The sequence below is a fragment of the Polyodon spathula genome, chromosome 5, assembly GCF_017654505.1.
Source record: "Polyodon spathula isolate WHYD16114869_AA chromosome 5, ASM1765450v1, whole genome shotgun sequence".
NCBI lineage: Eukaryota > Metazoa > Chordata > Actinopteri > Acipenseriformes > Polyodontidae > Polyodon > Polyodon spathula.
In genome coordinates, this window is record NC_054538.1 from 12,671,595 (window position 1) to 12,688,491 (window position 16,897).

A 16,897-nucleotide genomic window follows, 5' to 3' on the forward strand; every position below is an offset into this window, starting at 1 on the left:
TATGAAGGGGAGTTAATACGTTTTAAATCGATTTATTTATTTAAAAACATGTAATTAGTTTCAGCACTGCTCTATTAAACAGTTTCAGTTAGCATATACTGTTACATGTACTTTAGTGTGCTTTATTACTGGGAATTATATTTTTTTGCCAATTTTTTCTCAACTCTTCATGCATGGGAAATGAATGAAAAGTTACTGTTGAATTGTACCGTGCTGGAGCTGAGTATAAGGGACACAGCAGTGATCACTGCAGTTTCCTTCTTCTCGTTGATATTTCAATGATATTCTAGTTGTGCCTGAAGTACAACTCATCCTTTTTCACTCAGAAATTAAACAAACAAGTAAAAAATATAGTTTGTTTTTTTAGCAGTATTAACAATAAAAGGTATGTCTCTGCGAGCGGATGTGATTTTTTGTTTTTTTTAATCCCACAATATTGCGATATGGAAATTATTATTAATATCGAACAATATCGAAATCATATCAGAATATCGATATTGGTGCCCATTCCTAATATACTGTATAGAGGCAGTTGAATTGATCTGGTCTTTTCGGTTGCAGGTTTTCTTCCCACACTGGGTCCAGCCTGGGTGAACATGTACGGTTCTACCCGCAACTACTCTCTGATGGACGAGCACCAGGACCTGAACGATGGCCTGGGGGAAGGCGTCTCCTTCAGGGCCCGTCTGCTCATCAGCATCGTGGTGGAGATCCTAGACACCGCCTCCACTGAGGTCATGAACACCACTGAGGTCCAGGTGGAGCAGATCCAGAGCATCTCCGAGGTGGGTTTGACACTTGTGCACAGTTTAAGCATTATCATCTCAGTAAATGGTTAAAGCCTTAGGGAAACAGCAGATAGTTAGCTTTATTACAGCTAATTCATCATTTTGTGAAAACACTGCATGAGCAAGTGTCAGTCTGGATGAATTGATGCATTCTAGGAGCAAGCACAGTGCTGCTTAGTTCTTTGACCTGTGTACACAAGGTGTTTATATGGCCACTGTGGACAGCTTGATGATGGCCATTTGGACAAAATGTTCCTATGTTTTTAACTTTGTAAGGAATGGAAATTTTAGAATTAATAGAATCTATTATTATGGTGTTGCACCTCTACTTGCATCAGTAGTGAATAATATTAGGATATTTGGGAGACTGATCCAAAAGGTAGCACCCAGGAATGGAAATACCAGTAATTATATAAAACAATCAGTGTGCAATATAGGCTACATGTTTTGGACTACTGTCATTTATCATAAATAACAATATTTTGTTATTATGTGCATGTGAAGCAACTGCTTGATTTGTTGACTCACGTTTTGTGTTCATTTTATTGCCATGGAAACTTGGAAACAGTATTCTTATTAAACTAGCTCCCCAAAACTCAAAATATATGAAAACCTCAACCATACTGCAGTTACAGTAAATGATAGAATACATTATAATAAGTTTTAAATATAAAAAAAGATATTAAATAAAAGGTGTAATAAGGTGAATATACTTCAGAATCATTTTCACTGCCCCCACTATTTACTGTTGAATATTTTAGGGTCTATTTTTATACTTGCAGTGCTTGCTTATATGTTACAGTACTTGCTTATTCTCCAATACAGTCATTGTTAACATTTCTGTTGATGTTTTCAGTATTCCGCTGGAAAAATTGAAGAGTTCTTCCTCTTTGGAGCCTTCCTGGAAGCGACCATGGTTGACAGAAAAATTGGAGATAAACCAATCAGTTTTGAAGTTACAATAGGTACATTAAAAAAAAAAAAAAAAACAGTTACATGTTTCTGCAGCATTTCTAGATTTCTACAGCAATCCAGTACAGTATGTTTTATGTTTTCCAATGTACAGTGTGTTAGAACCATTTCATCTACCCTAGTGGCAGTCCCCATTAACCCAGGTCTTGATCTATAGCACACTTCTGCTTCAACTACTTTTATTTCATCACATTATATGATCATCACCTCCATCTAAGCTGTCCCATTGAGGTTCATTTCTTTTTGTATTAAACTGATGCCTTAGCTGAACTATAGAATATCAAAGATCCATGACAATCTTAAAAAGTTGTGTAAAGTTTTGTAAGGTTTCCTTTCACACCCCAGCAGTGGGACCACTACTACAAAATACATCTTTGGGAAAACAGTTTCCATCTTCTAAACTGGATGAGCTTAGATGTTTGAAATAAGCAAATATCATGAAAACCTTATGGCCGTGTTCTAAAATAAATACTACCCTCTACCCTGTACCATCATCCAGGTAACTATGGAAATCAGATCGATGGTGTGAACAAGCCGACCATTCACAGGAAGAAGAAAGATGGGGGAGACGGTGACGAGGAGGAGTCTGAGCTCCTTCAGAACTCCAGTGAGGATGAGGCTGAAGATGATGGGGACCTGGTGTCTGTCTCCACAACTCCTCCAATGAAACCTGTTATTACAGACAGGTCTGTCAATTAGCACACACACTGAAATTTGTCATCACTGACAGGTCTGTCGATTAGCACATACGCGTAACCAAACATTATTTCTTCATTTTCTTTGTAATAAATCAGACACTTTATGAAACTATACGAAGTGTATAGAGCAAGGGTGGCCAATCCTGGTCCTGGAGAGCCACAATCCCTCAGGTTTTCTGGGTGAGCTGAAAACAAGTAGGAAGGTCTAATTAAGCAAATTGTCAGTTCAATTAAGGGTCTAGTTAAGTAATTGAGTTTTTGGTTGGAATGAAAACCAGCAGCCACAGGGGATCCCCAGGACCGAGTTTGAGAAGCCCTGCTTTAAATCATCAATGGCCAAAGATCTAGAAAACATGTTAGTGTTGACCAATTAAGAGAACAATTGGTTCAATTAAGTAATTAAGAACTCGGATGGAATGAAAACCAGAAGACCCTGCGTCTCTCCTGGACCAGGATTGGCTACCCCTGGTATAGAGTCTCTATAGGTATTTCTGATGAGCTTTTTTCAATTATTTTTTGTATTTCGGTCTGGACATTTTTGGGTGACCTAATGTAAATACTATACTGTATTTTCAGTTTCTGGTTGATGCCCAGTCAAGCTAACTTTTTTTTTTTTTTTTTTTTTTTTAAATTAAGGCAGAAAATGTTTATATATTTTTTAATGCTGGTGTCTCTTAATTTCAGCAATTATTTCCATTTACCTTATTTTGAAACTAAGCCCTGTATCTACATTAAGAGCTGGTGGCAGGACCAAAGGAGAAGACTCTATAATGCCAATATAATGGACAAAATCGCAGACAAACTGGTTAGTAATCTCTTCAGAAAACCAACATGTGTGTATATTGAACAAAACGACAAGGCAAATGTATCTGTCAACCTTTATAAGTATACCTGTTATAAAAATCATAATATACTATATATGTTTACTCATTAATATTCCTCCGTTGAATGCTACAGGAGGAAGGGCTGAATGATGTCCAGGAGATTATAAAAACTGAGAAAGCCTTTCCAGAACGTAGACTGCGTGGTGTTTTGGAGGAATTGGGAAGCGGCTGCAAGTTAGTATTGGCAACTTTATCAACAGTAAAGCTGGCTTTCTCAGACTACTTCCTTCACACTTACTACTAGGCTGTTTTAAAAACTGACCGTTAGGACAATAGTATTACTGAGACTCTCAAGCAAAGATTTTTGTAATTCAGTACTGAATCCAATTCCTACATTTTTGTGTCCTCTGCTGGTTCCAGCATTGTTTATTCTGTGTGTTTCTGTGAAGTTCACTACATAACAATAATGTGTAGACATGTACACATCATTTACTTCAAAAGAAGTTCAATTTACTTTGAATATAATGGATCTAGGCAGCAGTTTTTAGTGTTCTTTTTTAAATCTAGTGGGGTTTTTTTTTAAATCTATTTTTGAAATTCCCTATCATTGTAATTGACCATCTAGCCAGATAAATTTTTGTACAGAAATTAGAATGAGTTGGTAAACAGACAATAAATATTGTCCTGGTTTTGATATAGATTGAACTTATACTTTGTGAGAGTTTGTAACTTTGATGTCTGTTATAGTTTATGGAAATGTAAAAACCTGTGAACCTGTGAACATTTATAACCTGTTGCTGTGTTTCTCTTTTAGCCGTTTTGTGACACTTGCTAACAAGGACCAGAACCAGACTGGAAGGACAAAGCTAGACAAAGAGAGGATCAAGTCCTGCATAAGAGAGCTGGTATGAGTTTGTCTTTTAAATCTTGAGAACGAAGGGCCAAAGATCCCGTTTTCATGCAAAACATTAAAAGCCAGCTTACTAATCACCCACTGTTGATTCTCTCAATGCTCATAACTCATTAACCATTTCAGATGCTGATTTCATATTTTGCCTATTTAAGAGACTAACTTCTCAAGCAAAATGTAGTACATATTATGGTCATGTGGCTTATTTAGTTAAAAAAAAAACATTTTGAGATTCATCACATTGCATGGTCATCTTCACATTATTTACACAAACTAATTGTTTTAGCATATATTATAAATCGTTTATGCAAGGGTCCAGAAAATAAGGGCTTTCTGCACGATCACATGCACTTGCATACATGCTAAGGGAGTAAGGAATTTTTCAAATCAATTTTGACCAGTCTACATTATATTCTCCCTTTTGTAGGAGAACATGTCAGCACAGGCCAAGACCACCCGTTCTCAAGTGAAAAAGAACACAGTGAAGGACAAGCTGAAACTTGTCCAGAACTTACTGCAGAAACTGCGGTTCCTCTCTGACGAGGTAACTGAGAACACTACTTTTTAAATAAACATTATATATATATATATATATATATATATATATATATATATATATATATATATATATATATATATATATATATTTTTTTTTTTTTTTTTTTTTTTTAATTAATTTATTTGGCAGAAAGGCGACGTACAGGTGTTACACGGCAGTAAAGGATTACAATGCAAGCTCAGTATTTCAATACAGTGTAGCTTACAGTAAATCCAAGTAAAACTACTAAAATACCATATGAACTAAGATGCTGCAAGTTATATCTACAATGACATAGTCATACAATAGTACAAGGATAGAGCATTAGATGAGAATCCAGGAACTGGGTGCATAGATCTACAAGTGCGGTCTAAACAGGTAGATCTAGAGGAGGCGGCGGGAAGCTGAGAGACAGAGCAATCTTGAAGTTCTCCAGGAGCTAGTTCCACCACAGAGGGGTTAGAGAAGGGTGAGACCAGTGAGACTGTTCTTTCTTAGGCTCCTAAGACATGGAAATATATGTGTGTGTCACCTTGTTAATATTCAGCTTTTGCTTGTTTTGCACATCTGTTTATGTACTAGAATACAGTTCATTATGGGGTTCCCCAGTAGTGCAGCCTTTCAGAACACCAAGTAGCTAATCAGAAAGATGTTTTATAACTGAGTTTTGTTAACATTGTTTCTTAATTCTTCCAGCCGCAACACAGCATCCCAGATATCTTCATCTGGATGATGAGTAACAACAAGCGCATTGCCTATGCCCGGATCCCATCCAAAGACATCTTGTACTCCACTGTGGAAGAAGAGTCTGGAAAGGAGTGTGGAAAAGTCAAGACTGTCTTTCTGAAGGTGCTGTACTGACCTGACTAGATTATATTGCAGCCTTTATCAGTTTATCAATACAGAACATTATATGATGCTGCCTTTCTGAGTTTCATGGGGATTTCAGATGTCTACACCTGTAGATTAGACTGTTCATAGCATGTCCCTGCACCAGTCCTGTTTCCTGTGTGCTCATATGCATATTCTCTTTCATTCTAACATTCACAGTTGCCTGGTAAGAAAGGCTTAGGTCCTGCGGGCTGGACAGTGCAGGCTAAAATGGAGATGTACCTTTGGCTCGGCCTCAACAAGCAGCGAAAGGATTTCCTGAGCGGCCTTCCTAATGGCTTCGAGGAGAACAAAGCACTCAAAGGCCCCGGTCTGCAGTCCCTCCCACCCATCAGCCTAACCTACATCAGTAAGTGTGTTCATCTCAGCAACTCAGACAAAAGGCTTCTACCAGCTATTTATAGTAAAGATATTGTCAGATGTGTAATGTGTTCATTATTCAGTAATACAAGTGTCAATACACCTGGAAATCAAGTACAATACAGTTCAAGTGCAATACAGTCCGACCTCTATTAAGGCATGGGCCTGCACTACAGTACCTTGGGTGTCTCAACACGTGTTAGAGGGTAGTGTAGATTTGTCAACATCTGATCTCAAAAGTTTCCACCCCCTGCATTTCTTATGTTTGGGATAAAGTTACATTATAAATATAATCAATGCTTGTTGATTGTTAAGAGCTTAGGTAAATACACTGTTGAACCTCCTTTAGGGAAGGTTTTCTATGTAGTACAGTATATATTAACATTCCAGACTTTGTGTTCACATTGTCTTTGCCTCCACAGTGAAGCAGGAGTTCCAGCTAAGAGTGCATATGTACCAGGCCCGCAGCCTTTTTGCAGCAGACAGCAGTGGCCTGTCGGACCCCTTTGCAAGGGTCTTCTTTTCCACACACAGCCAGTGCACTGAGGTAAGTAAGGAACATGAGCTTTACTTACAATGCTGGTGAAAATGAGGTAGTCTAACAACACAGGACTTGCTGTATTAAATCAAATAGCAAACATTAAGAACAAAACTAACTAAGGTTCAATGCCCCATGTCAAATCATTTTTTGGTTTAACTTTGTTTTGATTTTAACAGGTCTTAAACGAGACTCTGTGTCCCACTTGGGACCAGCTCATGGTGTTTGATAATGTAGAACTATTTGGGGAGGCCTGTGAATTAAGGGATGACCCTCCAATCATTGTCATTGAGATCTATGACCAGGACACTGTGGTAAGTATTTCAGAGGCAAATAATCCAGATATTCTTGACCCAGTACAATCAAAAGTACTGTTTAGTATTTACAAGGAAGAGCTCAAACTTCTTAATGATGCTTCTTTAATATTTATAGTATGTATTTCAAAACAAAGTGTTTATGTTTCTTAGGATAAAGTTAGGGACTAAAACACCCAATGTTTGAATATTAGCCATTCTGCAGTAAAGTGACAGATTTAAAACCTTCATCTCCACAATGATAATGAAAGCTAATGAAGGATTATGCTTTTAAACACTAGAAAGTAGTCTTTTCTATGTGGAAAGTTCTGATTGTTACAAGGAAACTAAACTTAGTTACTGCAGAATGGCTCATATATTCATTATTTAATTAAATTGTAATTCTAAGTAAAACATTTATGTTGTATTCATTTTCTTTCCATGAAAACCATATACATTAAAGAGTGCAGTGATTTGATTGTATGTATGTATGTATTTTCTGACTGTATATTTATTCTCATTTAAATTCACACTAATTCTGGATGTCATTGGCATTGGGCTAAGTAGAGTGTTTATTCTTTAAGTTAGATGTAGTCTAGTTGTGCTGACAGCTGCTTATAGTACAAAAGGTATGCAACAGATATCATATGAGACATTTCATTTGTATGATTTGGTTTGCTTTCTAAACCCACTTTTTATTGTTATACAGCCCATGCTTGTTTTATTTATATGACATTATAAGATAACTTAACATATTTGACAGCAAAACTACAGTTTTATATATATATATATATATATATATAGAGAGAGAGAGAGAGAGAGAGAGAGAGAGAGAGAGAGAGAGAGAGAGAGAGAGAGAGAGAGAGAGAGAGAGATGCTGCACAAATAGATAAATCAACCAATCTCACCTGCTAAGGGTGCCTGTTAGTGCCCATACTTCAAACACAAGCACTGCATGAGTGGTTCCCTTAGTGTTTCTGACTCATCTCTGTGGCAATTGCTTCTCCTGTTAGATGCAATCAGGATCTAGAAAGTGGACAAGTCACTAAATTACAACTAACTGGCACTGCTTTCATGCAATCTGCAATATCTGGACACCCTGTTAACAAAAGTTATTATTTGAAAGCTAGTGTCATCGGAGACTGGACGGTTAATGTCTTACACTTTCTGATCACCTTAGCAGAGTGGTAAGCTTGCAGGTTAAACGGACAGCTAAAGTCATGTTATATTACTTATCGTTACAGGATTAAAGTCCTTCATAATGACATGTTATACTGTAATAATCACACCTAATCGGTGTGGCTAAAATAAATAAACTTTCAATCATTTAATTCCCTTTACTAGGAACCCGGTCCGAAATGTAGCACTGTTTTAAATCGACCACTTTGTGTGATCGTTACAAAATGAAAGTGTACACACAGGATGTATACAAGCAATGTATTGATTTGCTTGTTGACACGCAGTTGCGTCTAGGTAAAGGTAAATGAAATTGTCTCATCATGTTGCTGTTGCATCCCTGTTGCCGATGTTGCTTTTGTGATGTGTTAGCTGGTACCAACCATAGCTCTGTTTTTACCTTGCATAACCACTTGACTGCGAGAGTGACTAAACAACAGTACCCATGTGGAGCTTTGTGTATTTCAGAAACCATGGTGACACGGTGAAGATTTGTGCAAGTGTCTATTTTATTCCAAAACCAAAAAGAATGAAAAGGAGATTGATCTCACTATTCTTCCATTCCAAAAATGCCTTTCCATTGTGAGAGCAGCCATGTCATTGTCTGAAATTACATTCACCAAAACATTTGAGAAGGAGTAATATTTGATGTGACTTGCAGCCAGGTGCTAAAAAAATGCTGCTACCACAATTAGCACCAGTCAGCGTCCTGTAAATACAGGAATTATGTTTGAAAAACACTATTAAGAGGAGTTGAAAGGGTGAGTCATCACACATCAGCATTCGTTGTATTGATTTTACCCACAGCAGGGCAAATGTCTCCTTCCTCTGAGAACTTCAACTGGGAACCAATAGAGCAGTGGTACGCAACTCTGGCCCTCATAACAGCTTCAATTAACTACATTAGAACTTGCTTGGAGTAAAACTCTGGACTGGACTAGCTCTCAAGGGCCAAAGTTGAGTACCATTGCAATAGATTCTCATGAACAGTGATAATCAATAGATATACCTTGGCAACCTTAAAAGATTTAAACAAAGTTCCGCTAGGTTTCAATATAGTTGATAAATGGGATATGCCAAAGCAATAAGCTCTATAGCGCACGTTATTAACAATCAAACTGTTGTAGACAAACAAGTAAGCAAAGCAATACATATCAAGAAAACTCATGCAGTAAGTGGTTTAATGCCTTGTGTTTTTTTACATGTATTGTAGCTGTTAATAGTTTTGTTTTATTTGTACTAATATTTTTTTAACGCATGCTTGTCTGATTTTTATATGTTTTATTTTGATGCATTTGTTTTTAATTGTTTGAAGAAATCTAAAGCAGCTGTGTGTGCTGCTTGCTGAGCCCTTCAGAAGCAGTCCACGTGACTTCTAGAGTGTACATTTACCTTTTCCTCTGTTTTTTAAATGTTTTTAATTTACCTTTTTTTGAAGGTGGTGGCACACGTTTATAGCATTTACTGTATATCAGTTACTTTCCAGTTTTATTTTGGATTTTACAGCAAAATGTAAATGGATTGCTTTCTTGATTCAGTATTATCAACTCCTTTTTAACTATGTCTGCATCAGCAGAAAAGCGTGCTGTGCATAATGTCTTTATGAAAGTCTAGACTTACACTAACTGCTTTACTTTTTTTGACCATGAATTTTATACACATTTTGTGGCATCAACTAAACAGCCGGTAAGATTTTTCGATTTGAAGTTTACGGGTGTTTTATGAATAGAATAGAGGTGGTAGTAGAGTTTAGCGTTTAGTGTTTAGTGCTAGAACTGTGAACTGGCAATCTCTTTTGTTTGTTTTCTTATTAGACATCTAGAACCAACGTTAAAGAATCCACCACAATATTATTTTCCAATAACGGGGTGCTGTCATTTGTATCCCTATACCTGGTCTTTGAAAATCAATTAGCCCTCAAGGTTATATACAGTACATTTCCTTAGTTATGGCTGGTTTTCTGTTTAATGGTAACCCTGGAGGTGCACACTTTCACCTGGTGGCCTTTATTTGAATTGATTTACTTTGATAAATGTCATTTATTTGTGAGTGTGGCAGGCCCGTGTGACAGTCTTCAATTTTATTTTCAAACAGCTCTGAATTCATAATTTAAAGTAATCTTTTATTTAGAGATCATACTTACCCTCAATGATGCTATCTCCTCGTCTTATTATCATTATCAAATAAATATAATGGATTACCACTTGCCAAGGAGTTTACAGTTGGTACATAATTTTTCTTTTTTTGTTTTGTTTGTTTTGAATTTTTTTGTTTTTTTCAGTACTACTAAGCATCATTATCAGTTGCCTTATATCTTATTTTAGGGAAAAGCTGAATTCATTGGCAGAACCTTTGCCAAGCCCATAACAAAGATGTCCGACGAGCACTATGGACCTCCACGCTTCCCCCCTCAGCTAGAATACTACCAGATCTACCGGGGGAACTGCATCGCTGGAGAACTGCTAGCAGCATTCGAGCTCCTCCAGGTAACCCGCTCTCTATGCTGCACCACGGGCCCAGTGCTTTTACCCCAGTGTAGCGTGCGCTGGTATTTTCAACAGGAATGTTTTGAAACTAGTAAGAAACAATCCATACATTTGAATTGCTCCTACAAGCACATAAGCACTATAATCTGTCAGTTGCGCAAAAATGGTGGAAATGTGATGTGGAGAAAATCCACTAGGTGCTCAGTTGAGATCACCAAATTCATTTCCCCAGTGACCACAGCAGAATTTACACCCAGGCCTGCAGATGTACAAGACATGAAAGGGTTGTGAATTATTCCAGCTGTAGCTAACATGTTTAATAAGGTAAACATGCTGTGGAGGAAAAATGGGGAGAAAAAATTCCACTGATAAAAACTGAACGAACATTGTTTAAGATCAGTGAATAACAAAGGGAAATGTATTCAGATATATTTTTGGACTTTGCTGATCATGGTGGTTGTGTTTAATGACTGGAAGGAAAGGGCAGGCTCATCTTTCTTCTTGTCTCTAGTTTCTCCATTCTTCCTCAAAGGTTCTCCTCTGCTGTGATTTCTGTCTTGTTTTCTTGTGTCCCTTTTGCGCATCTCATCATCCTCATCATCCTTTGTGATTGTGTGAATTGTATTCAAATGTTTGTATATCTGACATCACAATTGGGAGATTTAGAAATAAGCTCAAAAATAAAATAAAAAAAAAAAAGACAGTGACGCATTTTCCAAATGTTTTTTAGATTGGGGCTGCTGGAAAGGCCAATCTCCCTCCCATTGACGGCCCCACTGATTCAGAGAGGGGTCCCATTCTTCCAGTTCCTGTGGGCATCCGGCCAGTCCTGAGCAAGTACAGGATTGAGGTGAGAAAGTTTTCTTAACGACTGCGCCTGTGAATAGTTTGTGCAATTATATTTACACAACATCTTTCAACAGAAGCAACTAAATAGTGTCTAGTTTGCAAGTTTGCAGTGGTTAGACATCATAATAAAAAAATACAAAAATAATATTAACAACTAACATACTTATCGGTATTTGATTTTATGAAACAATGAATAAATACTCAATAAGGAAAACTATACCATAAACAGTCTTTCATAATGGACACAGAAGATTTAGAGAATAGTTTTAACACTGAGATGGTTTTGTGTTAAGAAAAGAAAAACAGCCAAGTAGGTGAAGCTTAACTAAAACCATTCTGTTATCGACAGGTGTTATTCTGGGGTCTGAGAGACCTGAAGAGAGTGAACCTGGCCCAGGTGGACAGACCCCGAGTGGACATTGAGTGTGCAGGGAAGGGGGTCCAGTCAGTTGTCATCCAAAACTACAAGAAAAACCCCAACTTCAGCACCCTTGTCAAGTGGTTTGAAGTTGTGAGTATAGTGAAAAAGTGTTGAATTTAAATCAAAGTAATGTTAAAACTTTACAATGCATTAGTAAGACCTCATCTAGAATATTGTGCTCAGTTCTGGTCAACTCGCTACAAAAAGGATATTGCTGCTGTAGAAAGAGTGCAAAGAAGAGCGACCAGAATGATTCCAGATTTAAAAGGCATGTCATGTGCACACAGGCTTAAATAATTGAATCTATTCAGTCTTGAACAAAGAAGACTACGCAGCTATGTGATTCTAGCATTCAAATTTCTAAAAGGTATTGACAATTTCGACCCAAGGGACTTTTTTGACTTGAAAAAAGAAACAAGGACCAGGGGTCACAAATGGAGATTAGATAAAGGGGCATTCAGATCAGAAAATAGGAGGCACTTTTTTACACGGAGAATTGTGAGGGTTTGGAACCAACTCCCCAGTAATGTTGTTGAAGCTGACACCCTGGGATCCTTCAGGAAGCTGCTTGATGAGATTCTGGGATCAATAAACTACTAACAACCAAACGAGCAAGATGGGCCGAATGGCCTCCTCTCGTTTGTAAACTTTCTTATGTTCTTATCTTTAATTTCTTATTGTAAAATCTAAGCATCTGGCTATAGCCAGTACGTAGGCCCATGGTGTGTGACTGGGAAGAAAATCTAGTTCAGGTTCTCTGTATAAAAAATAAAATACATTCGGGGCTCCCGAGTGGCGAAACCAGTAAAAGCGCTCTGCGTGAGTGCAGGATGCGCCCTATAGGCTGGACATCGCCAGCTCAAGTCTGGGCTATTCCACAGCCGACCATGGATGGGAGTTCCCAAGAGGCAGCGCTCAATAGGCGCTCCCGAGTCAGCACAGGGGTGGTAGCGGCAAGCTGAGCCTAAAAATAGTTGGCAACAACTAAAAATAAATAAATAAAATACCAGATTAAATATACTGTGCTGTAATGGATGCTCACCAGTGCATACTGTATATGTACCCCTCCTAGTGGAGGACAAGTGGTATTGCAGGAAGTATAGCACAGGTTAACGTATCCCTTTTGTTTCTGTTCCAGTAATGGAGTGCTAGGCCATTTGGCGCAGCAATAATGCTGAACAGTGAACTCTGAGCCTTGAAGGTGCTGGTTCACATCCCAGTCACATAAATAAACACAAAAGGGTGATCAACATTAAATATTGTTTCTAGCACTGGTTTAGTCAAAAACAACTATGGTTTGTTTCTAGGTTTCTATACTGCAAAACACTTTCGAAATCAGCTTCTTCCTATTGCTTGTATCTGTTCCCTCTGTACACAACAAGTGATAGGTCTACTTCACATCACACTCCACACCTTTCTGCAAGTGACCATGTGATCCATGTCATGACTTGCACACCAGTGCTCATCACCAGTGTGCTACTCTGTATTCATTCTTTCCTTTTGTTTAACTAAAAACAGGACCTCCCAGAGAATGAGCTTCTTCACCCTCCTCTGAACATTCGAGTGGTGGACTGCCGTGCCTTTGGGAGGTACACCTTGGTGGGATCACACGCAGTTGGTTCTCTCCGCAAGTTCATCTACAGGCCTCCAGACAAGACGGCGAGCAACTGGTCCACTGCAGGTATGCTATAACAAGAATGTGTGTAGTACAGGGGGATGAAACCTTCCTGGAGTAGCTTTGGGAGTTTATAACACATATTCCTTGTAACATCCATGCACTCTCATATAGTGTACAGCGCTGGAAGTACTAAGCAAAAAGGAATTGATAATTTGCAACTATGTTCAATTAAAAAAGGTCATCTTTATTTTCCTTTTTTTACTAGCTGTGTGAGACATCTACAAGAATGTTTTCCAACTTTCCTTGCTCAATTTTAACTTACATTTGTCCTGTCCAGACTTTCCGTCACTCTTCGACAGTTTTTTTTTTTCGGTATTTTCTCCCTTCTCTCCTCTCTCTCTGTTCCCATTATCCTGTACTCGTGGCCTCCTGTCCTGGCCTATCCAGCTAAGCTGATGAGTAGCTGTCTGGCACTGACAAACCGTACTCTCGTTCCACAGGTGAAATAATTGTGAACATGGAGCCCGAGCCCCCTATCAAGAAGATGGAAACGTGTGTCAAGCTGGACTCCGTAAGACCTCAGTGCTTTGATTCACAGTGTGGCTTTTCTTTTGGCATTATTTCATAAAATAATAGGAAATAGCTTCAAATGTCATTTCATTTGTTTAGTAAGCTAGCAAGCATTTTGAGTGGTACTGAATGTTGTTGCTCCATTAATGAGTCGCATTCACATTTCCTCATCCATCACTTCAAATATGCTTTCATAAAATACATTTATACCCATAACTGTCTGTAACCTGCTTTCAGCTAAATCTGACACTTACAGTGGAAATCAAGGTACACTTACAGTAACATTGCAAGAAACATTGCATGTATCTGAATAATAGCATAGAGACAAGCTATAGGAAATAATGAATGCAGCTCTATTGCAGAGCAACTTAACTCTGAACCATTTACCCATCCCCTCCATTCATTATCATTAACTGCTTAATCCTTTACAGGGTCGCGGTGTGAACTATTTATAATGATTGCAATTCATTTTTTAAAATTTGAAGTAATTTATTTGCATAATTATATATATATATATATATATATATATATATATATATATATATATATATATATATATATATATATATATACACATATAGATTTCAAAGGAAATAGTTGACAAAGGATCATTTACTATAGAATGTACAGTATTTCTTTATTTGTAAAAGCATGCAATATTCGTACACTTTAGTTTTTAATGTGATGATGCCTTGTGTGATTTGTGATGATTTGTGTTTGTGTAATTATTATTGCTTTGCAGCACTTCATTTATTTAATTCTGTTTTGTTTTTGTGTGATCCTCACCTCAGACCTCTGATGCTGTTGTTAAAGTTGATGTGGTAAGTCTTGAAATGCACAGAAGAACTTTAGCGTGTCTTATTGTCATGCTGACAGTACGACTGTAACCTTATTATAAAAATATAATATATATATATATATATATATATATATATATATATATATATATATATATATATATATATATATATATATATATATAAAATCTCAGAATGTCTCCACACAGCATAGTAAATAAGACTGCATGTATTATAGCTGTGTGGTGACATCCTTAGAGGATTTGTATCCATAGCCGCTCAGACTCGTACACGACCTAGCTTTGCCACTACTCCTCACCAAGGTTTCTTTTGGTTTCTACCTGTAGCCTGAAGAAAACAAGAAGGAAAAGAAAAAGAAAAAAAAGAAAGGCGAGGAGACTGAGGAGGAGGAGGCAGATGAAAGCATACTGGACTGGTGGTCCAAATATTTTGCCTCCATTGAGACCATGACAGAAGTGAGTCTTTTACCTCAGACCAGCTGCTAGTGTACCAATTCAATTAAAAACTGGCTTCTCTCAAGCTATATCCATGCCCGTCCCACACAAGCTCTGTAAAATATATTTTCAGGACAGTATCACCTCACAAGGAGAAACAGGGGGTAGAAAAAGTTCACTGTACGTTAATTACATCTGCATCTGTTTTACAGAAACTGAAGGCACAAGAAGCAGCTGCTGCTGAAGCAGAAGAGAAGGAAGACATGGAGATAGCAGCAGAGGGTACAGATAATTAAAGAAGATTCATTGAGAAAAACGTCCTCAAGTTACTGCTTATCCATCTGTATGATCTTTGGGATTATATGGTGTGAACAGGCTGGCTGTAGGGTGATGTCAGGCCAGAAAGGAATATGCAGAGACAGGCAGTACTGGGGTTGAAACTGAGACGCTGTGGCGCTCAGTACGTTTAATAAACAAACAGAAAAATAAAACGTTGAATAAAAACAGCGCACGGCACTTTAGGCCAAAATAAATAGACAAACAAAAAGTACTAAAACTAAACAAAACAGACAGTAACAAAACGGGATGAACGCTAAACAAACAAGTATCGTGCTGCTCTAATTCAGCACGCATGGCCATTGTTATTTTAAAGCTTACTCCCGACTTTCTCACCCATTCTCTCACCCTGAACACCCAACCCCGAGTGAGTGAAACTGCATCTATATATACTGTTGTGCCGGGATTCAATTACTAATTAATTATTCACTTGAATCCCAGCCCGTGAATTAATTTGTGCAACCCCCTGCTCACTATTAAATACTTTAAATGCACGCGAAGTGAAGTGCAATCCCCGTGCCTAAATACAGCTATATATTTTAAATCACTCATGCTACACAGACCCATTTATATCTCATGCAGCAATACCTATACACCAACATGAGCATACCACATGCAACATATAACACAAAATACACACAGGGGCAGAGGACGCTGCCACATATGGTTAGGTATGTTTGTCAACACCTTTGGTCACAAACTGATGCAGTGTTTATTTAGCATTCATGTCTCTGTATCTCATCTGCTTAAGACTAGTGCTGTCTGTCTTGCTTTTGCACACATTGTTTCCTTGATCTCATGTGTAATCAGCATGGCTATTAGCTACCATGAAAGTTGGCTTAAAAAAACAAATGTAATAACTTTTGGTTGTAGATAAATTTGATGGTGCCATATAACATGTGGTTCTAGCAACAACAATTAAAAGGTTAATCAGAAAGCTACTGCATGTGCCAAGAAGGAATCTAATGGCACATTTAAAAAGAGGAGAAATAATTAGCAAAAAATCGTTCTGAAGAAAGTTAACACTAAATCTACAAAGTTATCTTCTCTGTGAGTTCCACAGGGAGCATCACATTGGATGTGATGCTTCCACGTGTCTGGGAGGCAAAATCCGCTGGGACATTTTTTTCCCACCTCGCTAGAGAGGCCCCTACTGGCCAGACGCCTGGTGAGCTCAAGAGGACACTGGCCTTTGTCCTCCTGAGTGTAAAAAGACAGTTGGGTTAGCCATGGGATCAGAGGAAACCCACTGACTTTCAGTTTTCCTGAGCTGTTGAAGGGAATATTTAAGTGAGAGAATACAATTCAGCATTGCAAAAACGTAGCTATTCAAAGTGGAAGCTACATCTGAATTAGTAAGGAACACTGATTCAAAAT

General features: G+C 37.8%; 1 protein-coding gene across 4 annotated transcripts in view; it reads left to right on the forward strand.

Moving 5' to 3' along the window:
- LOC121315571 (otoferlin-like) overlaps positions 1 to 16,897 on the forward strand; it is a 97,615-nt gene that overhangs the window by 64,057 nt on the left and 16,661 nt on the right. For all 4 annotated transcript variants that reach the window (XM_041249778.1, XM_041249775.1, XM_041249777.1 and 1 more), the window contains 19 exons: positions 562 to 785; positions 1,645 to 1,753; positions 2,260 to 2,446; positions 3,143 to 3,263; positions 3,416 to 3,516; positions 4,097 to 4,187; positions 4,620 to 4,736; positions 5,427 to 5,579; positions 5,781 to 5,970; positions 6,404 to 6,528; positions 6,699 to 6,833; positions 10,313 to 10,474; positions 11,205 to 11,324; positions 11,673 to 11,834; positions 13,263 to 13,425; positions 13,863 to 13,933; positions 14,724 to 14,753; positions 15,077 to 15,205; positions 15,397 to 15,466. In XM_041249778.1, the coding sequence (XP_041105712.1) occupies positions 562 to 785; positions 1,645 to 1,753; positions 2,260 to 2,446; positions 3,143 to 3,263; positions 3,416 to 3,516; positions 4,097 to 4,187; positions 4,620 to 4,736; positions 5,427 to 5,579; positions 5,781 to 5,970; positions 6,404 to 6,528; positions 6,699 to 6,833; positions 10,313 to 10,474; positions 11,205 to 11,324; positions 11,673 to 11,834; positions 13,263 to 13,425; positions 13,863 to 13,933; positions 14,724 to 14,753; positions 15,077 to 15,205; positions 15,397 to 15,466 (2,460 nt within the window). The remainder of the gene's footprint in view (positions 1 to 561; positions 786 to 1,644; positions 1,754 to 2,259; positions 2,447 to 3,142; positions 3,264 to 3,415; positions 3,517 to 4,096; positions 4,188 to 4,619; positions 4,737 to 5,426; positions 5,580 to 5,780; positions 5,971 to 6,403; positions 6,529 to 6,698; positions 6,834 to 10,312; positions 10,475 to 11,204; positions 11,325 to 11,672; positions 11,835 to 13,262; positions 13,426 to 13,862; positions 13,934 to 14,723; positions 14,754 to 15,076; positions 15,206 to 15,396; positions 15,467 to 16,897) is intronic.